Consider the following 25,149-nt stretch of genomic DNA (forward strand, 5'->3'; position numbering starts at 1 on the left):
GTGTGTATATATATATTTATATATATACATACCTCATCCTCTTCCCAGATTTTCCTATATTTTGAAAGCTAAATGGTACAATGGGGAGAGTGCTAGCATTAGAACCAGGAAGACCTGAGTTTAAATCCAGACTCTGACTAGATGTTTGACCATGGCCAAGTTATCCAACCTCTCTCAATTTTAATTTCCCCATCCTGAAAACAGGATTATTATAATGATGATGATAATAATAATAACCCCATCTGTCTCACGGGTTGTTTTGAGAACCTTAAAGTACTATAGAAATGCTCAATGTTATTATTAGCTATTATTACTCCACATCATTTGGAGATTAGAAGTCTTTGGTGAGGGGGAAATCAATTAAAGCCCTATTCTTAATGTTATGAATCATTCATTGTTCTGTCTGGGCAATCGTGAGCAACAATTCTATCTGACTGCAGTACAGTCTGGTGAATTCTATCATTATTATTACTGTTATAATTATTTCCATCTTTCAAACCCCCACTTTCTGCTTGGACTATGGCTTTTTACTATCATACATCCCTCCCTTCCCTCAGAAAAATATTGTTGGCTGGAGCTCTCCACCCTATTAAGTGCTTAACGCAGATAAGGCCTAAGCTAGGATGAGGGGACAGTTTGTTACCAGGCGTCAGCACATCTGGTGTCCTGGGTTCACATCAAAACCAATCCAGAGGTAGCCTACCTCCCTGCCTGCCTACTTGGGAATGTGCAAGATTAAATGAGAAGGTCCCAAAAACAAACTGGTCAGGCAGGTTATCTGATGGTGTTGGCAGCCACTAAGAGCAAATTGATTTGTTTTTGTTTTTTTTAATGCAATCAATTTATAACCTTTATTCAAGTTCTTGTACAGTGGGGGTGGGAATGGGGGGTGTCATGAAGAGGCCAGGGATGAGTCCATTTACTTTGGCCCAGACTCATCAGGGCTCACAAATTGAAGAATGTGCATGGATCCCACCTATCAGTTCTCAGAAGACTTTGCCCCTGGTGCACACACACACACACACACACACCGTGCTCCCCTGCCCCTTTCATGCTCCCCACCCTACTGGTCTCAGGGAACACAAAAGGAAGCCCCTCTGCTTGGAGCTACTGTAGTCACACTTCTTTGCCAAAATCAGGAAAGGCCCTGCCCAGGCATACCTCTCTTGCCCAATCTATCATAGGCTGATGACAGAATCACAGAGTTGGAAGGGACCTCAGAGGGCATCTAGTCCAACCCATGTCCTAAATAAGGATCACCATGACAACATACCCCATAAGTGTTTGCCCAGCCTCCCCCTTAAGACCTGCAGTGATGAGGAGCTCATTCTCAAGGGAGATTGTGGACAGTTGGACTCAGTGGAAAGGTTTTCTTTATGTTGGACGAAGATTTCCCCCTCTGCAACTTCTACCCATTATCCTAAGAAAGTAAACTTCTTGAGGGTAAGGGACTAATTCATTTTTTTGTCTTTGTATTCCCAAAGCCTAGTACAGCATCTAGCATACAGCAGATGCTTAATGAATGCTTGTTGACTTATTGATGGATTGCTTGTAGTTAGACCCTCTGGGACCTGGGACCTCTTTCTTAGCTAAAACTCTTAAAGGAATTATGGTCTGTCCTGTATCAGCACCAGTCCTGGGCATGTGGTGTGGTGGTGGTTGAATTGTGTCTGACTCTTCATGGCCCCATTTGGAGTTTTCTTAGCAAAGATGCTAGAGTGGTTTGCCATTTTCGTCTCCAGCTCATTTGACAGATGAGGAAACTGAGGCAAACAGGGTTAAGTGACTTGCCCAGGGTCACACAGCTAGTAAGTGTCTGAGGCTGGATTTGAACTCAGGTCTTCCTGATTCCGGTCCTGGCTCTCTATACACTGCACCACCTAGCTACCCTGGGCACCTAATAGAAACCTAATAAACACTTATCGATCTGGAGTTAGAAGGTACTTTAGATACCATCTAGTTCTGCCCCTCATGTTGCATATGAGGAAAATGAGCACTGGAGCAGTTAAGTGACTTGCCCAAGGTCCCACAGGTAGTAAAATAGCAGGGGTGAGATTCAAACTCAAGTCTTCAGACTCAAAAATCCAACGATCTTTCCACTGTACCACACTGCTTCTCAGTAACGATTGATTGATTGGACCCTTATCACATGCTGCTTTGAATGGTCAGTTATATCAATCAATCACCAAATATTTATTAAGCATTCACTATATGCCAGATGCTGTGCTAGGCAATGGGTTGGCAAAGACAAAAATGAGAATGTATGTGTGTCTTAGCTCCCTAAAAGGAATGTAAATTCCCAGAGTGCTCCCCTACTGAGTCTTCTTTCGTATGCCCCAAAGGGAAACGAAAACAGAGCTATCCCTGGGACCAGGGAGTTCAGGTTCCTCACCATCCCCCAACCTAGACTGTAGTGTATGGTGTAACGGAACCCTCTTTAACAGAACCACACACACTGTGCAGGCCGCACACTGAAGGAAAAAAAAATGGCCTGCACACATTGATCTGACAAGACGGAGCTGTTAGCCAGAGGAGGGAGCAGGGAAAATACATGCTGTGGAACCAGGAGGTCACAGGTTCTAATCTTGATTCTGCTAAAACTCATTTGGGTAGGTAACTTCACTTCTCTGATACAGTTAACTCATCTGTAAAATGAGGGTTGGACAATTCTATGTTATAAGGTAACTTCTCTATTCTAAGGGCCCTCCCCACCCTTACTTTGTGTGTTCTAAGGGCCCTCCCAGCTCTGACAGTCTGTGTTCTAAGAGCCCTCCCAGCTCTGACATTCTATGTTCTGAGGGCCCTCCCAGCTCTGACAGTCTGTATTCTAAGGGCCCTCCCAGCTCTGACAGTCTGTGTTCTGAGGGCCCTCCCAGCTCTGACAGTCTGTGTTCTAAGAGCCCTCCCAGCTCTGACTTTCTGTGTTCTAAAATTACCTTCTGGCTTTAACATTATTTTCTAAGGCCTCTTCCAAAACTGAAGTCCTACATGCTCTTGTTCTAATATTGCTCCCAGCACTGGGACACTCAAGGTCCTCACACAGGAATAGCTGTAAAGCATTAATGCTTACTAAGGACTCAATTGTTCTTCCTCCCAGATGTATTTGCATTTTAGGGCTTATGCCTACATCAGTCAATGCTCAACTGAAAAGAATGAGTTGGTTACGTTAATGGTTGAATTTCAGGCACCAAGAGTGAGCTATTTATAGGCAGGATTTCCCCCAGTACTTCAGATCCCAGAATATAGGCCACCCACTGTCTTCCTCTTACCCAGTGTGGTAAACAGACTGGAAGTTGTGGTTCCCCGTTCCTTCTCCTTGGCTGCATTCAGCCGTCGGCCCGGGAGGCACCAGGCTGTGGTCACCCCAAAGCAGGCCCCAAACAGGTGGATTTGCATCATGCTCTGATGTTCGTTCCCCTGTAACTCAACCCAGGACACGCTTTGAGACCAGGCTGGTAATTTTGTGGTCAGTTCTTGCCCTCTCCTGGATTTCTTCCCCTCCCCATTCCTATGGCTTAGCTGGTCGAATGCAAGGAATCATTTTCTTGACTGTTTGGATGCTAAGGTTCTCCCATTCAACAAATACTTGTTGAGGTGAAATTTTACGGATAAAAAGTGGACAAAGGAATGTGGTTAAGTGGAAAGAATGACTAGCCCGGACATCCGAAGACCAGCATTCAAGCCCCAGCTCAACCATTCCCTGTGGAAATTGGCCAAATCATTTCTACCCTCCCCCCCAAGTCTCAGTTTCTTCACCTGTCCAATGGAGCTAATAATCGTACTACTACCTACCTGACAAAATTGTTGTGAAGAAAACAGTTTAGAAACCATCCAATTCTAGAACATGAGCCAGTATAGGTGTGAGGCAAGGATTAGAACCCTAGCCTTTGAGCCTGGGAGACCTCAGTTTAAATCCTACCTCTGATACTGATCACCCATGTAACCATAGGTATATCACAAAACACACTGAGACTCAGTTTCTTCATCTGTCAAATGAGGTAATAATGAATGAGGTCTCTACTCGTAGGACTACTGTGAACCACAATTGAGTGGGGACCTCAGTTGTTATTACCCCATTTTACAGATGAAGAAACTGAGGCTCAGCATGATTTGTGACATGCCCACAGTCATACAGACTGCCAATCATTTAAGTATTTTGCCAACTTTGAAGTTTGCTAGCAATATCAATAACAAGCACTTTTATATGTTTCACAAGTAATGACTGCACTCAAAAGAAACCAGACAAAATAAACAGCAATGTCTGCCTGGACTGACCTCAGAACCTACCTCTTCTTAGTCCCCTCCTCCCTCTTTTGTTCTGCATTTCTTTTTTTCCTCTTCTACAGCATGGTGTAGTTGGATAGCATTAGGCTTAGAACTGGAAGACTTGAGTTCAAATCCCATCCCTGGCACTTACTAACTATGTGACCAATAGACAGATCACTTAATCTCTGTGACCCCACTTCCTCATCTGTAAAATGGGGATATGGCACCTTCCTTACAGGGCTGTTTTGTTTTGAGACCAATATGAAAGTGCTTTGTAAACCTTAAAGCATTACATAAATATCATCATTATTTTTTAATCCTTTTCCTCTCTTTTTGTTTAGGTCTCTTTCTCCGTCCTCATAGTGGTCTATGCCTGTTCCTCTTCAAAGATAGCTTCTCCTAATTACTTCTTCCTCTTCCTTTCCCCCCTCCCTTCTATTCTCTTTCTCTTTCCCTCCTTCCTCTCTCTCTCCTTTCTTCTTCCCTCAGCATTCACTCCTTACCGCCCACACCATAGAAATGAAGTATATTTTAATGGTTTTTTTCATTTACCAAGTTAGTTCCATAACTCATTCTTAATTTTAAAATTGGGCTAATGGAACCTTTTAAATTTCATAGAATGTCAGAACTTGAAGTGATTGTAGAAGATAGAAAGTTCGAGCTAAAAGGAACCTTACAACATAGATTGCTAGAACAAAACATATTAGAGCTGGAAAGACCCTTAGAACATAAGATATTAGAAACACAGAATATTAGAGATGGATATAAACTTAGAACATAGAATGATGGACCAGAAAGTGTTGGTGCTAGAAGGAACCTTAGAACATAAAATGTTGGAAACACAGAACATCAAAGAAGAACATAAACTTAGAACATAGAATGCCAGAACAGAAAGTGTTGGTGTTAGAAGAAACCTTAGAACATAAAATGTTAGCAACAGAGACTACCACAGCTGGATGTAAACTTAGAACACAGAATGCTGAAACAGAAAGTGTTAGTGATGGAAAGAACCTTAGAACATAGAATGTCAGGGCTGGAAGGAAACTTAGAACACAGGATGCTAGAATGGAAAGAGACTTCAGGACATAGAATGTTGGAGCTTAGTCCATGGACCACATTTTATAGATGAGGAAACTGAGACTCCAAGGAAAGGAAGTGACTTATCCAGGGTCACACAAGGAGTTAGTGACAGACTAGAATACAGGTCTTCAGACTGCTAGTTAGGTGTTTTTTCCTATTACAGCAAAATCAATCTTGTGATAGATGAGAATAAAGGTATTGGAAATCATTTGCCCCTACCTATAAATCAACTTCCCTAATAGACCAGCCCACTCATATTTTCTGCCGAGCCATTTGATTTAAGAAGGAGCAAGTTAGCCACCAGGGACAGCCTGGTACGCTGGAAAGAATCTATTGTTAGGAGTCAGAAAATGATAGGTTCTGCAACAGAATGTAACCTTCTTGAGGGCAGGGACTGTTTCATTTTTGGTTCTGTATCCCCAATACCTAGCACAGTACCTAGAACATAATAGGCATGTAATAAAAGCTTGTCAAATTAAACGGAATAATTCCAACTCTGCAACTAACTCCTGACATGATTTTGGGCAATTTGCTTAATAATAATTATTAGATGATATTTGCCATGTCATTTTAAGGTTTACAAAGTACTTTACCTACACCATCTCATTTTAGACTCACGCCAACCCTATAAGGTAAATATTCCAGAGGTCTTATTATCACCCCCATTTTACAGATGAGGAGACTGAGGCACAGAGGGGTTAAATGACTTGTCCATGGCCACACAGCTAGGAAGTTTGGGAGGCAGGATTTAAAGTACCAGGTCTCTGCTGACTTCCAAGTTCAATGCTCTGTCCAGCTACACCAAATTGCCTCTTCTCTCCTCTAGGGGCCTCTATTTCCTCCACTATAAAAGTAGAGAGATGGACTAGAAAACCAGTAATGCCCTTTTCGGCTCTAACTTTCAGGGATTCAGTGCCGTACATCAAGGAAGGTCAGGGTGAGCTTCTTGGTTCCAAGGAAGGCTGTTACTTCCAGCAAGGTCATTACTATCAGCTGGATCAAGTTGACTTTGCCCAGGGTGGCCCCAGATGAGATGAGGACAGACATAGCACTCATGGCACCCAGTATGATCCTGAGAAAAGAAAGAGTGAGGATTGAGTTGGGGGACAAGGGTCGGGTGAGAGGACAGAGCGTAAGACTAAGGATGCCCACAACCTTCATTCTCTGCCTCTATGGAGCAGTCTGTTGCTTTGAAAACATTCTGGATCTCAGGGATCCCCAACCTTTTCTCAGTCCCCATGCCCCTTAGCTTTCAGTAAACTTTCCCATATGCCCTATTCAACATGAAAGGAAATAACATCTAGAGTTTATGACACCTATTCACATAAGAAACCAATTAAATCCATTTGTTTTTTCTTCTCCTAGAATATACAAAAAATTTTATAACTTCATCAACTGGAAATACTTTCAGAGTTTAAAACAATATTTGAATAGCATAATATAGCTATTTACCAAGTATTCTCCCTTGATAAGCTTCTGTTACCCTGTCATCCCTCTAGGATCCTAAGATTTACAGCTAGTACAAAACTTTGTGCTCTCAAGTTTAATCCAACAATAATAATAATAATAACTTGCATTTTTGCATTTTTAAAGGTTTGTGTAGTTTACATAGATTATCTCATTTGATTTTCACAATAACCCTATGAGGTAAGTGTTATTATTATCCTCATGTTACAGATGAGAAAACTGAGTCAGACAGAGGTTAAGTGACTTGCCCAGGGTCCTCCTGACTGCAAGTCTAGAACTTTCCCCATTATGGGATTCACAAGCCCTCCTTATGAGCTATAGGAAATGACATTTGACGAGGCAGTGATGTACTGAGCACTTCGGTGAATCTGGATCAGATGACCATGAGAACAGCTTGATGGTGGCTGAGGCTGACCCTCCCCATCTGCAGGCCCAACAGTCCCACTCATCCATTCTGGGGACACAAGCAGGGGTCCCTGGGCCTGCCCAGATCAGGTACCTTTGAATGTTAACGGTGATCTTTCCACTAGAGGAGAACAGGAAGCCATCCAGGATAATGGCCCACTGCACCCCGAGGGCCAGGTTGAAGAGGTTGAAGGCCACACTGCTCCATGTGTATCTCCTCAGGGAGGCCTTGAGGAAGCCCAGACCAAGCACCGCCATGACGTTGATGTCCTGGAAGGCTGCTCAGGAAAGGGTACCAGAGGAGGAAAAAGACCAGGCAAAGGGAGGAGGTCAAATAGAGGGAACATTTCTCAGTCTAAAGACATATGCCTTCCTTGCCCATCTCTCCTCAACTGCCCCCTCCCCAATGCTTTCCCCATGCCCAGAGGCACTAGGGTGTTCTAAGTCAGAGGTACCAAACTCATTGTCCCCAAGACTCTGGAGGACCAACTGAACCAGGTTAAAATGCAATTGGAAACATTTAACAGAATAAGTAAAAATACAATCAAGCAAAGATAATGTTAATTTGTAGTTTTCCAAGCCAATTGATCAATTTCTAAGTTCCATACCACTGGTCTGTGAGATGAACTGAGACTTGGGGAGAAGAGGAGCAAAGCAAGCAAGTAATCAATCAACAAGCATTTATTAAGTGTTTACTGTGTACTGAAAGCTGAGAATACGAAGAAAAAAAGAAAAAAAAATAGTGCCTGCCCTCAAGGAGCTTATATTCTAGGGAATAATGACTCTAAGGGGCTGACATCTCAGAGGGGATGGCTCCCATAGCTGGGGAGACCAGGAAAGGCCTCCTGCAGAAGGTATCATTTAAGCAGTCTTAAAGGAAGCCAGAGACACTAAAAGATGGAGATGAGGAGGGGCAGCTAGGTGGCGAAGTGGATAGAGCACCAGCTCTGGAGTCAGGAGGACCTGAGTTCAAATCCAACCTCAGGCACTTGACGCTTACTAATTATGTGACTCTGGGCAAGTCACTTAACCCCAATTGCCTCACTTTAAAAAAAAAAAAAGATGACAATGAGAAGGTAGAGCATTCCAGGCACGGGAGACAGCCAAGAAAAAGCTAAGAGACAGAAGATGGGGTTTGGAAGGAGGAACAGCAGATAGGCGCATGTGACTGGACCATGAAGTTCTCACAGGGTCAAAGTCCTCCCTCATAGACAACTGACCCTGAGCCTTCTTCTCACCCCTATTGGCCTCAGGTTTGATTGGATCACGAGGGAGAGTTAGAACCACAGCCTAGGTCCATGTCAAGTTAGGGAAAAAGGTCCAAAGAGCCAGGACTGACATAAGGGCTGTGGTTCCCAGCAAAGGAGACCAGGGCTGTCTTTGGAAGAAAGGAAGGAAGGAGTGGAGACAAATGAATCTAGGGCTCTCTCAGCTCCTCCCAGCACCTGCAACAGTGTCCTAGAAGCCACAATTTTTCTATGGAGCCTGACGGTGAGGTGTGGGGAATGAGGAGCAGGAAGTGGGGGGGCATAAGCTTCTCAAACTGACTATCCCATTAGGAGTGGAAATAGAACTGAATGGAAAACTGAACAGAACCTCTCTGGGTCTCAGTTTCCTCATCTGTAAAATGAGATTTAACCGAACGGTCTCTAAGGTCCTTTCTAGGCATTCAATCAGCAAGCATTTATTAAGCACCTGCTATGCTCCAGGCACTATAAGTAAGAGGTTTAGATACAAAGAAAGACAAACAAAAAACAAAGGCAAAAAACCAGGGCCTGATGTCTAGGACCTCACAGGCAAATGATGGCTCTGACATTGTATATTCTTAGAGCCTTTCCAGCTCTCAAAGTTTATGGTCTTAGGTTCCTTCCAGCTCTGCCATTCTAAGTTCTGAATTCCCTCCCTGCTCTGACCTTCTACATGCTAAAGACCCTCTTAGCTCTGGCATTCTGTTTCTTAGGAGGCTTTCCAGCACTGCCATTCCATGTCCTAAGGCTCCTTTCTATTTTTAATATTTTATATTCTAAGACATTCAGTGCTCTAAGGTCCCTAACCAGATCTAACATTCAATTCTCTAAGGCAGAGGTTCCCAAACTTATTTGGCCTACTGCCCTCTTTTGAAAAAAAAAATTGCTCAGTGTCCCCCTGGAAATCTACTTTCTTTAACCCTTTAACGGTTTTTTAAAAAAAATTTGCATCATTTCAAAAATACATAAAAAAATTTTTAAATGACACATCTTAAATTTAATAATTTATTGTAAATTTGTAGGGCTTGTCCTGCATTGAAATTTTGATCATGCAGTATTGCTTCATGTAATAATATAGTCCCGTATTGTAAACAAGCCATTACACGAACATATTTCTGCTGATACATGCTGGACTTCCTGACAATGAGTGACACAGAAATGCTCACCTGCCAACACTTGCTTGTTAAGACCTATTGGCGAACTTGACCACCGATCAGTTATAACTTGTATTTTGTGTGTTTATTTGGAAAATGATGTAATCACTATGACTTTAATTCTTATACAACAGATGAAACATGTACAAACGGTTTTTCAAAATTCTCTTCTTTCCTCATGCTTCCACCACCCCCTTTTTTTATTCAATGCCCCTCAGTTGCACCTGAGGCTACTACCAATCCCCTGAATCATTCCAGTGACACCCAGGGGGCTGTATTGCCCACTTTGGGAAGCTCCACAAGGTACCTAACAAGATCCAACTATAATTCTATTAGAAATGTGCCCACCTCAGAGGAAGCATATTAATATGTCAGCCCCAACCCCACCCCTGCAGACACTTTAAGTCCTTGTTTTGACACCCCTTTGTGGGTACAAAAATTTAAAAGGGAAAGAAATAAGTTTGAAAGGGGACCTCTTTCTTACAGGTTCATGTCAATTCCAGAGAATAAGAAAGAGGCAGAAGGAGTCAGAGGAATAATTCTGGGTAGGGCAATAAGGAGGGCAGGCTCAGCACCAGAAGGCCTTATCAACCTCTGCAGCTGTCCCTGCTCTCAGCTGTTTGGCCAGCAAGGACTCCCCCATGGCCCTGCCTGACATCACTGTAGACCTAGTTAGGTACCTGGCAAAAATCAGGGATGGGGGTGGGGAGGAGAGGCCTGACTGGGAGTGTCATCCAAGTTTGGTAGGGCCCTATGGTTTCCAAGAGCATCAACCCTCTGTTAACCCGGGAAGGAGAGTGTGTTCTTCTCTCCTCCCTTCCAGCGCCTTCTTCAGCCTCCCTTCCTAGGCCCTCAGAATCCTCAGGCCACCCCCTGGCTAATTGGGTTTTCTCTGTCTCCTGGCATCAGCCAAGGCATCTGACCTCTCCTGCCTTTCTGTCTCTTAATTAAATTGAACCTAACCCAGGTCCCCTCCTTCCACCCTGTGCCCTGCTTTCCAAGCAGACAGGCAGCTTAACTGATAATGGGCTCAGCACCAAGGTGTTCCTGAGTGATAATGGGCATGGAGGCTACAGCCTGGTAAAACAAAAACAGCCTGGGCCGAGGAATCAGGAGACCTGGGTGCTTTTCCTAGTCTGGAGGGTCATTGGGTATGTAAGCTTCCACTCCTCTGTCTGGGCCTCAGCTTCAAGAAACGCCTTCGGAGAGTGGGTGGAGAACTACCAAAAAGCCAAAAAGACCTGAATTCAAATCCCACCACAGATACTTACTAACTGTGTGACTGAGCAAGTCACTTAATTCCTCAGCACTCTGAACAGCTCTCTTGCATGACAAGTTACAGAGAAAGTGCCCACCAACACTGGGCAGAGGGGATTTATTCATCCAGGAGTTCCCTGAATCAATCCCAATCATGAATGACACGCATTTATTTAAATGAGGCCTCCTGATACCTAAATTCAAACAGTAATGGAATTTCCTGAGGTGGGTTGGGAGGACTGGATTTTAGGAGCAGGGATTATATCCAGCACTAAGCTTCCTATTTTGCCTGTGAGGATAATTGCCTTCAATGTTCTCCCCCCACCCTCTCCAATCTAATAGAATAGTCGCTCTTTCTATGATCCCTAATTCCTCACCCCCTTCCCTTCCACTCTGCCCTCTGCCCTTCCCAGGTGGGAGGGGGAGAAGGGATTGGCTTCTCTAACTGAGAGTGAAAAAAAACATGATACTGAGAATTCTGCAGGTCATTCGGTTCCCTGTCCTAGATCTTCCACCAGCCACTGATTATTCTTGAGTCAGTCCCTTAACTCTTTGAGCCTTAAATTTCCTCATCTATTAAATGGATAATTGAAATATATGATCTCCAGAGGTTTCCTCCTGTTCTAATGCTCTATGTTCTTAGGCCTTTTCCAGTTTTGACATTTTATGTTTTATTTTTAATAAAGGTCAAAGGATCACAGGTTTGTAGGTATAAGCAACCTTAGAGAATGTTCGGCCCATTACATTATATTATGTTACGTTCTAGCTCTTATATCCTATAATTTAAGTTCTCCTGAGGTCTGACTTTTCTTTTGATCTGAGGTCTCTTCTAGCTCTGACATTTGATGTTTTAAAGTCCCTTCATCCTATGTTCTGAGGACTCTTTTAGTTCTGGCATTTAAGCTTTTAGAATCCCTTCTAATTCTATTGCTCTACATTCTAAGGTCAGTATCAGTATCAGTATTTATGTTTTAACCTTCCATATTCCAACATTATATGTTCTGACATTCTATGTACTAAGGTCCCTTCCAGCTCTAATGTTGTCTTCTAAGGCCCCTCCCAGTCCTGACATTCTGTATTTTAACCTTCTAAGTTATAAGGTCGCCTCTACCTCTGAAATTCTGTGTTTCAACATTTTATATTATAAAACTTTATGTTCTAGCATTCTGTGCTCTAAGGTCCTTTCGAACTCTGACATTTTATGTTCTAAAGTACCTTCTAGTTCTAATGCTGTGTTCTAAGGCCCCTCCCACTCCTAACATTCTGTATTTTAACCTTCTAAGTTATAAGGTCGCCTCTACTTCTGAAATTCTGCTTTAACATTTTATATTATGAAATTTTATGCTCTAGTATTCTATGTTCTAAGGTCCTTTCCAATTCTGGCATTCTTTGTTCTAGTATTCTACACTCCAAGGCTCTTTCCAGTGCTGGCATTCTTTGTTCTAATGTTCTACTTTCTAACATTGCATGTCCTAAGGCCTCCACCCATTCAAACAACATCTGAGTCCAGACATCTTGAGTTCTAAAATCCCTTCCATCTCAAATATTCTGTGACTGCTCAGAGGCCCTAATTATTCCTAGGCCTCTCACCCTCTGGGTCCAGGTGCCCTGTCTCTGGCTTCTGGCCGAATCAGCAAAGCGTACAGATTTTCTGTGAAACCGATTCTTTTCCCTCACACCACCTGCTGCAAACACTTTGCATGCCTGCAGCCGAGCCCTGGAAATGGTGGCTAATTATGTTTCCCTCCCCAACCCCCAGTTCCAGCGTGACTGAGGTATCAAATGGGCCCGGTCATCAGCTCTGCAGCAATTGAATTAATATCTCTTTTGGATAAACATTTAACCAAATTCAATCTTGGTTTTCTCTCCCCAAAAAGTGGGCAATGGTTCCTTCGTTATCCTAAACAACTGATAAATATAGGGAGAAACCTGAAATTCATCTCAATAAAGAAAAGCGTAGTTACCCGTCTTGTTTGCTTCTGTTACACTCAGAAGAGTGCTGGGTAATAACACTGTGCTTCAGGGAGGCTCAACAGAGGAGGGGAAAGAGCATTGGACTAAGAGGCAGAAAGCCCCGTCTGGGCTGCTTACTGACTGTGCAATGATGAGCAGCTCACACGCCATCTCTTTGTGCTTCAGTTTCTACTTCTGTAAAATGGGGGTAGTGATACTCCACCCCCCTTCCAAGGTCAAGACTGTGAGAATCAAATGAGATGCAGAATTTCTTTTTAAATTACTGAATGCCATATTAACAGGAAGAATCATTATTCCCACCATAGGGTTCATAGGACCTCAAAGTTGGGATGGACATTACATGATTATCTCATCCAACCAACCAAGCAGTGGGAACAGCCTTGGCTCTGGAGTCTGATGACCTAGGTTCAAATTCTGCTGACTCTCTATGATGCTGGACAAGTCACTTTACCTCCTTCAGCTTCACTTTGCTTATCGGAGAAAGCCAAGTGGCAGTTTCGTGATTAATTGTCTCTTTATCTAGGAAAGATTTGTTCTTAAAAAGAGAAGAGACAGGATTTTTTGGGGGAAAAAAGGGACCACCATTGAGGTTGAGGGATGTAGGACAGACATCAAGTAAGATCAGTAAGGTGAGAGGGCCCTTAGAACAGAGAATGTCAGAGCTGGGAGGAGCCTTAGAACACAGAATGTCAGGACTGGGAGGGACCTTAGAACACAGAATGTCAGGACTGGGAGGGCCCTTAGAATATAGAATGTCAGAGCTGGGAGGGCCCTTAGAACACAGGATGTCAGAGCTGGAGGGAGGGCCTTAGAACCCAGAATGTCAGAGCTGGGAGGGCCCTTAGAACCCAGAATGTCAGAGCTGGGAAGGCCCTTACAACACAGGCTGTCAGAGCTGGGAGGGCCCTTAGAACATAGCATGTCAGAGCTGGAGGGGCCCTGAGAACACAGAAAGTCAGAGCCAGAGGGACCCTTAGAATACAGACAGGACTAGGAGTTAGGATACCTGCATCTAGTCCCACCTTTACTAACTCACTTTATGACCTATGACAAATCCTATTCCTGCTTCATTTGTAAAATGAGAGGCTTGAAGTAGGTGACCCTCGAAGTTCCTTCTAGTTCCAACATTCTATGATCTAAGTTCCTCTACCAGCTCTATCATTTTCTGCGTTCTAGATGTCCATATCCTAAGATACCTTATAGCTCTAGTATGCTGCTTCATGGTCTATGAGTCTTCAGATAAACTTTAGAGGAAGAAGTCAAGGGGAATCTCCTTCCCTTGAGATCTTTAAGATGAAAACAGACATCCATCCATCTGGGTGATGTGGAGGGACTAGGGGTGGGAAGTGGGCTGGGGAGGGGGTGGGGTTCATCCAAATGAGTGCACAAGCTCTAGAATTGTCCAGGTTTGCTAACAAAAGCCAACTGCACAGCTCACAACACTTACCATGATATGTCTTCAGAAACTCCGACTTCTTTGAGATTGTCTCATAAGATGCGAAAAAGAAGAAAACGAGAATGAAAGCGATTTCCAACATCAGGACCCACAAAGGCAGGAATATTCTGAGGGACTTTGGGTACTTTGAGCCCATCCTGCCCTCAGGTAGACCACTGGACCTAAGGAACTTTTCTTGGGTATAACTTTTGTCCCTTCTCCTCCTCTACTTATCCCCACCTTTCAAAAGGCAACAATTTTGTGGAGCAGATAAGGCTAAAGATCTGGGGAGGTCCTAAGCTCCCTTAGCTGTTATCTAGGACCAGCAATGGGTCTGTGTCTATTGAGTGAAGATGGCAAACTAGATTGGATGCCAGCGTTTTCGGAAGCCAGAGTAGAGCCTGGAGGAGAAAGAGTGGGAGCTATAATGACTTGAAAGAAAGAGAGAACCATAGATTCTTCCAACCATCTCTTGGAGAACCCACCAGACTTCCTGGGCAAGATGGGCCAGGCAAGAGGGACTCGAGGGGGGGCCAATTTTGAAGATTTGCATTCTTCTGAAGTGAGATCTCCTGGGATATTAGCTTTGGTCCTTTCTTTCAGATCCAATTTCTTTGGGACTCTGAAGAAAGGGCTGGTAGGCCTATCTTGACTACTGCCTTCTTTTTAAAATGTTTTTTCTATTTTTTTGTGAACTTTAAAATCATCAACAAATGTAAGTACTTTAGTATGAAAAAAGCAAAAAGAGGATTGTATATTAAACTGTTAGTTTGTATTTAAAACATGTATTAAATTTTACAGAATAGTAACAAATTGCCCTGTGTGTCTCCTTAATATTTTTTTGTTTTCATCTGCATACTTTTAAAATGTATTATTTATGCCACTGTCTTTCTTTCTGTCTTTCTCGTCTTCCTTTCTTTCTTTATGTTTCTTCCTTTCTCTCTCTCTTCTTCTTCTTTTTTTGCTTTTTGCAGGCCTACCACTACTTACTAATTACCCGCAAATGGAAACCTTCCCTTATGACAAATAAACATAGTCCACAAAAGTTTTAAATAAAATATTAGCAACTAGGCTACAACAACATATTAGAAAGATTATACGCTATGACTAGAGTTGGTTCAACATAAAGAAGACTATAAATACATTAAATCATGTTAACAGTGTTCATAATAAAACCACACAATTATATCTACAGAAGCTACAAAAAAGATTTTCACAAAATCCAACACCCATTTCTGGAAACAAATAAAAAAGGTACAAAGCATAGGAATAAATGTACCTATCTTTAACATAGTAAATAAGATCTATCTAAAACCAAGAGCAAACATTACACATAATAGAGAAAAGTTAGAGGCTTGCCAATGAGATTGAGGTAAAGCAAGAGTGCCCATGATCACTACTACTGTTTAACCTAGTCCTAGAAATGCTAGTTATAATGATAAGACACAAAAAAGAAATGGAGGGAATAAGCACAGGTAAAGAGAAAACAAGATCTTTGTTTTTTACAGACAAGAAGATGATTTACTTAAGAAACTGTAATCAATCAACCAAGCAAACATGGTGTCATGGTGTTCAATAAACCCACAAACCCCATCTCATGAGTAAGGACTCACTATGTGACTAAAAACTGTTAGGGAAAGTAGCAGTTTAGCAGAAACTGTGTGTAGACCAACAATTTGTACCATACACCAAGATAAAATCCAAATGGATACATAACTTAGACATAAATTGTGATCTCACAAACAAATTAGAAAAGCAAGGAAAAAAATTCTATTTCCAATCTATGGTTAGGTGAAGAGTTCATAACAAAACAAGCAATAAAGAAGATTCCAGAAAATCAAATGAACAATTTTCATTACAAACAATTTAAAAGTATTTGCATAAACAAATCTAATGCATTCAGTATTAGAAGGGAAACAAGTAAATGAGGGGAAAAAATCTTTGAAGTATATTTCCTTGGTAAAGGCCTCATATGCAAATTTATAAGCCTAGGAAGCATTCCCCAGTAGATAAGTGGTCAAAGGATATGAACAGATATTTTTCAAGGGTAGAAATCTAAGCTATCAATAAACATACAAAAAAGATGCTCCAAATTACTAATAATTAGAAAAATGGAAAACCCCTCCAAATACCCATAAAAAATGACTCTAAACAAATTCTAGAGCAGCGGAGCCCACACAAAGACTGAGTGAAACAAATTTCCAGCCCAAGACTACCTGGATGGTTGATTAGAAAGGTCTATTGCTCCAGGCTGGGAGAGGAGCACAGTTCATCATGGGCGAGGAGGCAAAAACCAGGCCTCATCGAACCTGGAGCAGACCTCAGAGGACTGAATCACGGGCAGCTGTGGTGGTTTCCAGACTTCTCAACCCACAAGCACCAAAGGCAACTTAGAAGATCAGTAGGAAAGGTCTGTCAGACCATGGGGAGAGAGAAGTTTGATCTGGGCCCAGTCCCAGTGCAGCCTGGGGTGGCGGCTGCTTCTGGAGCTCTCAGCCCACAGACTGAAGGGGGATCAAGCAGCTGATCAGAAGGGGATTGCAGGGATCTTTTTTGCTGGTGCTGAGGCAGGATTCTCTTGCTTTGCCTGTGCTTGGATCTGGGTCACAGTCCTAGGTCGTGGTCCTGGGACAAGGAGGAGCTCTGGTGTGGTAGAATTTGTGGTGGCGGTGGAAGGGAAATCCTCCTCACAGTTCCAAGGCAGAAAAGAGTGCTTGTGGTCACGCATAGACCAGAGCCCAGGCCAGGAAAGGAGTAAACACCTTGCCCTTGATTGTACCACCTTGGAAGAACTGAAAATTTACAAGTCCCTAGAAGTATCTCTGAAAACAATTACACACGGGCAGCTAGGTGATGCAAGGGATAGAGCTCTGGCCTTGGAGTCAGAAGGGCCTGAGTTCAAATCCAGCCTCAGACACATAACACTCACTAGCTTAACCCCAATTGCCTCATCAAAAAAATAAAAATAAAAAAAATAAATGAAAAACAGCTGCACAAAACCCCCTGAAGCTTAGGCCAGTACAATCTCCACACTGGAAGCAGACCCCTACCTTAACAAAGAGTTTTTAACTCAAGTAATTGGCTGAGATCATGAGCAAACTTCAAAAAAAAAGTCAGACCATAGAATCTTTCTTTGGTGACAAAGAAAATCAACAACAAAGAGAAGACAATAAAGTCAAAGCTCCTACATCCAAAGCCTCTAAGAAAAATACAAATCAGTCCCAGGCCATGGAAGAGCTCAAAAAGGATTTTAGCAAGTAAGAGAAGTAGAGGAAAAACTGGGAAGAGAAATGAGAGTGATGCAAGAAAATCATGAAAAACAAGTCAACACCTTGCTAAAATAGACCCAAAAAAATACTGAAGAAAATAACCCCTTAGCCTAACCCAAATGGCAAAAGAGGTCCAAAAAGCCAATGAGGAGAAGAATGTCTTAAAAAGCAGAGTTGGCCAAATGAAAAGGAAGTCCAAAAGCTCACTGAAGAAAACACTTTCTTAAAAATCAGAATGTAGCAAATGGAAGCTAGTGACTTTATGAGAAATCAAGATATTGTAAAACAAAACCAAAAGAATGAAAAAATAGAAGACAATGTGAAATATCTCATTGGAAAAATGACTGACCTGGAAAATAGATCCAGGAGAGAGAATTTAAAAATTATTGGACTATCTGAAAGGCATGATCAAAAAAAAAAGAGCCTAGACATCATCTTTCAAGAAATTATCAAGGAAAACTGCCTATGTTCTAGAACCAGAGGGGAAAATAGAAATTGAAAGAATCCACCAATCACCTCCTGAAAGAGATCCCCAAAGGAAAACTCCTAGGAATATTATAGCCAAATTCCAGAGTTCCCAGGTCAAGGAGAAAATATTGCAAGCAGCCAGAAAGAAACAATTCAAGTATTGTGGAAATACAATCAGGATAACACAAGATTTAGCAGCTTCTACATTAAGGGACCACAGGGCATGGAATATAATATTCTGGAGGGCAAAGGAGATAGGATTACAACCAAGAATCACCTACCCAGCAAAACTGAGTATAATCCTGCAGGGGAAAAAATGGTCATTCAGTGAAATAGAGGACTTTCAAGCATTCTTGATGAAAAAACCAGAGCTGAATAGAAAATTTGATTTTCAAATACAAGACTCAAATAGAACATGAAGAGGAAAATAGGAAAGGGAAAATCATAAGAGACTTATTAAGGTTGAACTGTTTACATTCCTTCATGGAAAGATGATATTTGTAACTCATGAGACCTTTGTCAGTATTAGGGTAGTTGGAGAGAAAAGATAGATAGATAAATAGATAGATAGATAGATAGATAGATAGATAGATAGATAGATAGTTGTATAGATAGATAGATAGAGGGCACAGGGTGAGTTGAAGATGAAGGGGTGATAGCTACAGGATAAAATTAAGGGATGAGAGAGGATTATACTGGGAGAAGGAGGAAGGGAGAGGTAGAATGGGGTGAATTATCTTACATAAAACAGACAAGAGAAGGCTTTTGCAGTGGAGGGAAAGTGGGGGAAGGTGAGAGGGAATGAGTGAATCTTATTCTCATCGAATTTGGCTTAAGGAGGGAATAACATGCACACTCAGTTGGGTATGGAAATCTATCTTACCCTACAGGAAAATAAGAGAGAAGGGGATAAAGAGAGTGGGGAGATGATAGAAGGGAGGGCAGATTGGGGGAGGGGGTAATCAGAAGCAAACACTTCTGAGGAGGGACAGGGTCAAAAGAGAAGATAGAATAAACAGGGGACAAGATAGGATGAAGGGAAATATAGTTAGTTTTTCACAACATGACTACTGTGGAAGTGTTTTGCATGACTACACATGTATAACCTATATTGAGTTGCTTGCATTCTCAATGAGGGAGGGTGGGGAAGGAGGAAGGGAGAAAATTTGGAACCCCAAGTTTTAAAAATAAATGTTAAAAAATGTTTTCACATACAACTAGGAAATAAGATATACAGGCAATGGGGTATAGAAATCTATCCTGCCCTACAGGAAAATAGAAGGGAAAGGGGATAAGAGAAGGGGGGAGGGGTGATAGAAGGGAGGGCAGATTAGGGGAAGAGGTATTCAGAATGCATGCCATCTTGGGGTGGGGAGGAGGGACAAAATGGGGAGAAAATTTGGAACTCAAAATCTTTTGGAAGTGAATATTGACAACTAAAAATAAACAAATTAATAATAACCAAAAAAAAGAAAAGACAAAGAAAAAAGAAAAAAATGAAAATTAATACAACTCTGAGACTGATTCTCACACCCATCAGTTGGTAAAGATGACCAAAAAAAAGAAAGAAAATTACAAATGTTGGAGAGGCTTTGGAAAATAAGGCATACTGATACATTATTAGTGGAGCTATAAAATGATCCAGCCATCCTAGAAAACAATTTGGAACTATGTCCCCAAACATTATTAAATTGTACATATCCTTTGGCCCAGCAATACCACTGCTAGGCCTATATCTGAAAGAGATCAAGGAAAAAAGAAAAGGACTCATATGTACAAAGCTATTTCTATCAAGTCTTATAGCAACAACAAACTGGCAGCTGAGGGAGCACTCATTTGTTGGGGAATGGCTGAAGAGATTACAGCATGTGAATGTGATGGAGTATATTGCCCTATAAGAAATGGCAAAATGGATGGTTTCAGAGGAAAATGGGAAGACTTCTATCATTTGAGGCAGAGTGAAGTGAATAGAACTAGGAGAACATTATTGACATAATGATGGTAACATTATAGAGAAAAACAACTTTGAAAGTCTTTACAACTCTGATTAGTGCAATCATAAACCACCAGTCCAGAGGATTTAAGATGAATCACACCACCCACCTTCTGCCAATGAGCTGATGGACTTAGCCATAAGAATGAGACATCTATTTTTGGACATAATTGACGTGGGCTTTTGTTTTGCTGGACTACATGTGTTTATCAGGAGGGTGTTGTTTGTTGTTTTTGTTTTTTAATTCTTCTTTTGGGGGAGGGGGATGTTTTTTAAAAAAGCAAATACCTATAATCAGGCAAAACAGGAATCCATTGGCCATGTCAAAAAATATATGTACCATTCTGCTTCTTTAGTCTATCACTTTTATTGCAAGAGATAAGAGGCATGCTTCATCATCAGCTTTCTGAAGTCCTGATTGGTCTCTGAATTTCTCAGAGTTACTAAGGCTTTCCAGATTGCTTTCCTTTCCATTATTGTGATTATTGTGCAATTTATTCTCTTGACTCTGCTCATCTCACTCTGCAATAATTCATTCAAGACTTCCCAGATTTCTCCAAATTCATCATATTCATCATTTCTTATGGCACAATAATAATCCCTTACCTTCCTATATTATAGCTTGTTCAACCACCCCCTAATTTATGTTTCTAATTCTTTGCTACTAGAAAAAAATCCACTAAAATATTTTTTGTACATATGGATTTTTCCCATGGGCTTTCACCCTTTTTTTTTTTTTTTAAGGAGGGGAAGAGTGTACGCCTAGTAGTGGTTTTGCAAGTTCAAAGGATTTGCACAGTTTAGTAACTTTTTGATTATGGCTTCAAATTGCTTTCCAGAGTGGATAGACTAGAAAACCAATACATTTTAAAACCCTGATTAAATCTCAAACTAGAAATTCTGCAAATCAAAAAAGAGATCAATAAAATTGAAAGCAAAAAAAAAAATCACTGATTTAATAAATAAAACCAGGAGCTATTTGTTAAAAGCAACAGCAACAACAATGATAAAATAGATAAAGCACTAGCCAACATAACTAAAAAGAAGGAAAAAAAACTAAATTACCAGTATTGACAATGAAAAAATAAAGTTTGTAATAAATGAAGTAATAATGAATATTATTAGAAACTCTTTTGCCCAATTATATGACAATGAAACTAACTTAAATGAAATAGATTTTTTTTAAATGCCCAGATTAACTGATAAATAGCGAATTTAAACAATTCAGTCTCAGGAAAGAAGAAACTGAACAAGACAAAAAGAACCCTCAAAAGGAAAAAACAAAAACAAAAAAACCTGGTACCAGATGGATTTACAAGTGAATTCTATCAACCATTCAAAAACAATTAATTCTAATATTACTCATACTATTTGAAAAAATAACAAAAATAGAATCCCACCAAATTCTCTCTATGATATAAATATTGTCCATACCTAAACTAGGGAAGATTAAAAGGGAGGGGGCAGGAGAGCTACAGACCAATATCTCTAATGAACATTTACGCATTTTTAATAAAACATTAACTGACTACAACAACATATCACAAAGATTATACAATATGACTAAATTTGATTTTTATTGGAATTACGGATTTTGTTTAAGATTAAGAAAACTAGAAAAATAATTAACCATACTAATAACAAGATTAATAAAAATCATATAATTACATAAAAATTAAAATATTTGAAAATTTATAATATCCATTTCTGTTTAAAAAAGCTAGAAAATATATGAATAAATGGATCTTTTCTCAACATGGAGAATTGTGTGTATATACATACATATATACATACATACATGTGTATGTACATATAAATAATTTTACATATAATGAGTATAAACTAAATCTTTTCCAATAAGATTAGGGGAGCAGCAAGGCCATCCATTGTCATTATTATTATTATATGTAGTTTTAGAAATACTAGCTATAGCAATAATACAAAAAAAGGAATTGAGGAAATAAACATAGCCAAAGAAGAAACAAAATTATTGCTTTTTGCAGATGATTCAATGGTATAATTAAAGCATCCTAGAGAGAGAAAAAATAATTTTGACAATTAATAACTTCAGCAAATTTATAGTGTAAAAATAAATCCATAAAAGTCATCAACATGTCTGTATATTACCAATAAAACACAGCAAGAAGAGATCAAAAGAAAAATTCCATTAAAAAACTAAAGAAATAAAATCCCTCTAAATTCCAGTGCCTTCCTTCTGTTAATTATCTCCCATTGATCCTGTATATAGCTTGTTTTGTATATATTCATTTATGTATTATCTACCCCATTAGACTGTAAGCTCCTTGAGGGCAGGCATTATCTTTTGCCTCTTTTCACAGCCCTAGCACTTAGCATAGTGCCTGGCAATTGGTAGGTGCTTAATAAAAGTTTATTGATTGACTGATATATTTACTATTATACATCAAGGAACTATATGAATCCAACTATGAACATTATTTGCAGAAATAAAGAAACCTAAATAACAAGATAAATATTAATTGCTCATAAGTAGGTCAAGCCAATATAATAAAAAAATAATCTTACTACCTAAGTTAATTTACTTATTTAGTACCATACCAATCAAACTACCAAAAGATTAGTTTATAGAGGTTGGAAAAAACACTAATAAAAATTCATCTGGAGGACAAAAAGGTGAAGAATCTTAGGGGAAATCTTTTTTTTTAAAGTAGTATGGAAAGGGGCCAATGCAGCAGCAGATCTCAAACTATACTATAATACAGGAATCATATAAACAATTTGATGCTTGTTAAAAAAAAAATAGAAGATGTGATCATTGGAACAGACTAGGTTTATAACATGCAGAAGCAAATGAACCTAGTAGCCTAGTGTTTGAGAAATCTTACCCCAACTACTGGGGTAAGGACTCACCATTTTACAAAAATTGCTGTGAAATCTGGACAGCAGTCTGGGAAAAATTAGATTTCAATTAAGACCTTATAACAAAGTAAGATCTAAATGAATATATGACTTAGACATAAAAGGTGACTTCACAAATAAATTAGAGAAGCAAGAATGAAATTGCCTTTTAGATCTATGGGTAGGGGAGAGTTCATGACCTAACAACAAAGTGGATCACAGAAGATTAAAATGGACAATTTTTAGTGCATAGATAAAAGTTTTTGAACAAACAAATTCAATGCAGTTAAGATTAGAAGAGAAACTTACCTGAGAAAAGATCTTTCAGCAAGTTTTTTTCTGATAAGAGTATCTTTTCCAAGATATATAAAGAACTGGTTCAGATGGATAGGAATAAGAGCCATTCTCTAGTTGATAAATGATAAAAGGATATAATAAAAAGGCAGTTTTCTTGGGAAGTTATTTATAGTCATTTGAAAAAATTCTCCAAATTACTAATAAATAGAGAACTTCAAATTAAGGTAACTCTGAGATCTCATTTTGCACTCATCAGATAGGCAAAATTAACAAAAAATGAAAAAGATGAATGTTGGAGGGGCTGTGGGAAAAGAAGCATGTTGATGCTTTGTTGGTGGAACTGTGAATTGGCCCATCCATTCTGGAAAGCAACTTGGAATTATGCCCCAACATGACTAGACTGTGTATATACTTTGATCTAGTAATACTAGTACTAAGATTATATCCCAAACAGATCAAGGAAAGAGGAAAAGAACGCTTCCTCCACCTCCTTAATTTTTTCCTTTCAAGATTATTTTCCATTTACATTGTATATATCTTCTATTTGGAAGGCAACTAGGTGGCACAGTGAATAGGGCATCCAGCCTGGAGTCAGGAAGACTCATCTTCCTGAGTTCAGATCTGGCCTCAGACACTTACTAGCTGTGTGACCCTGGGCAAGTCACTTCACCTTGTTTGCCTCAGTTTCTTCATCTGTAAAATAAGCTGGAGAAGGAAATGGCAAACCACTCCAGTACCTTTGCCAAGAAAATCTCAAATAGGGTTACAAAGAGTCAGACCCAACTGAAACAATTGCACGTATCTTGTATGTACATTGTTGTTTTCATATTGTCTTCCCCATTGAACTGAGAGCTCTCTGAGAGCAGGACACAGGACACAAGCACATAGTAAGTCTTTACTCTGTTGTAAACTGTGAGAGATGTGAAGAATGTGAAGAAGATGTGAGAACCTTGGGAAGATTCATATGAACCAATTCAGAGAAAAGCAAGCCAAACCAGGAGAACAATTTGCAGAATCAGTCAAGTAAAGTCAAGAAGAATTGATTAAGGACTTACCACATGCCAGTTACTGTGCTAAGATCTGGGAGACACAAATACAAACAAAAAAATAAAAGTAGTCCCTGCCCTCAAAGAGCTTACATTCTAATGAGGGAATAAAACACATAAAAGTAAACTAAAAACCAATGTGTATGGGAGGGGAGGGTCGAGGTAACTGAGGTGAGGGCACAGTGGCAAAGTCATGGTAATGGAAAACATCAGTGAAAGACTTTGGAACTCTGATAAATGCAATGACTAACTATGACCACAGAAGACTGACAGAGAAGCACTTAGCAGAAAAATGGCATCCTATAGGTAGGGAATGAGGCATGAATGTTTCTACATGGCAAATGGATATTTATGTGATTCACCATACTCGCTGTAAAAGAAGGTAGCCATTAGCTTCTTTAGAGTAGGGACTCTTTCATTCTTTGTATTCCGGTCCCCACAATCTAATACTGTATCTGAGACATTATAGGTGTACAATAAATGCTCCTGATTAATTGAATAGGAAGTGAAAGTGAATTTTTTTTTAAAGAGAGTATCAATAAAATATTTAAAAAGAAAAAAAAAGTGCTGCTTGATCTGGAGGCAAAAGACCTGGGTTCAAATCCTGAATTTGTTCTTATTATTTGATACTTTCCCTTCCCTTTACCCTCCCCTCCCTTTCCTTCCCCTGTCCCTTTCCTCTTCCCCTCCCTTTCCCTTCCCATTCCTTCCCTTCCCTTTCCTTCCTTTCCTTTCCCTGCCCAAGTATGACCTTGGACAAGTAACTTATCACTCAAGCACTGTAGTCTTGAGTTTTCTTATCTGTAAAATGAGAAAGGCTGACGAGATGATCTCTAAGGTCCATTCTCATTCTAAATCTGTGATCTTTTTCTTTCTTTCTTTCTTTCTTTCTTTCTTTCTTTCTTTCTTTCTTT

General features: G+C 40.2%; 1 protein-coding gene across 2 annotated transcripts in view; it reads right to left on the reverse strand.

Moving 5' to 3' along the window:
• Positions 1-14,442, reverse strand: part of RHCE (Rh blood group CcEe antigens) — a 30,391-nt gene extending 15,949 nt beyond the window's left edge. For both annotated transcript variants that reach the window (XM_027864928.1, XM_027864929.1), the window contains exons 1-4: positions 14,298-14,442; positions 7,313-7,496; positions 6,268-6,418; positions 3,270-3,417 (exon numbers count right to left, since the gene is read on the reverse strand). In XM_027864928.1, coding sequence (XP_027720729.1) covers positions 3,270-3,417; positions 6,268-6,418; positions 7,313-7,496; positions 14,298-14,442 — 628 coding nt within the window. The remainder of the gene's footprint in view (positions 1-3,269; positions 3,418-6,267; positions 6,419-7,312; positions 7,497-14,297) is intronic.
• Positions 14,443-25,149: the final 10,707 nt, after the last annotated feature.

This window comes from Vombatus ursinus, unplaced genomic scaffold, assembly GCF_900497805.2.
Source record: "Vombatus ursinus unplaced genomic scaffold, bare-nosed wombat genome assembly UNPS02014777.1, whole genome shotgun sequence".
Lineage (NCBI taxonomy): Eukaryota > Metazoa > Chordata > Mammalia > Diprotodontia > Vombatidae > Vombatus > Vombatus ursinus.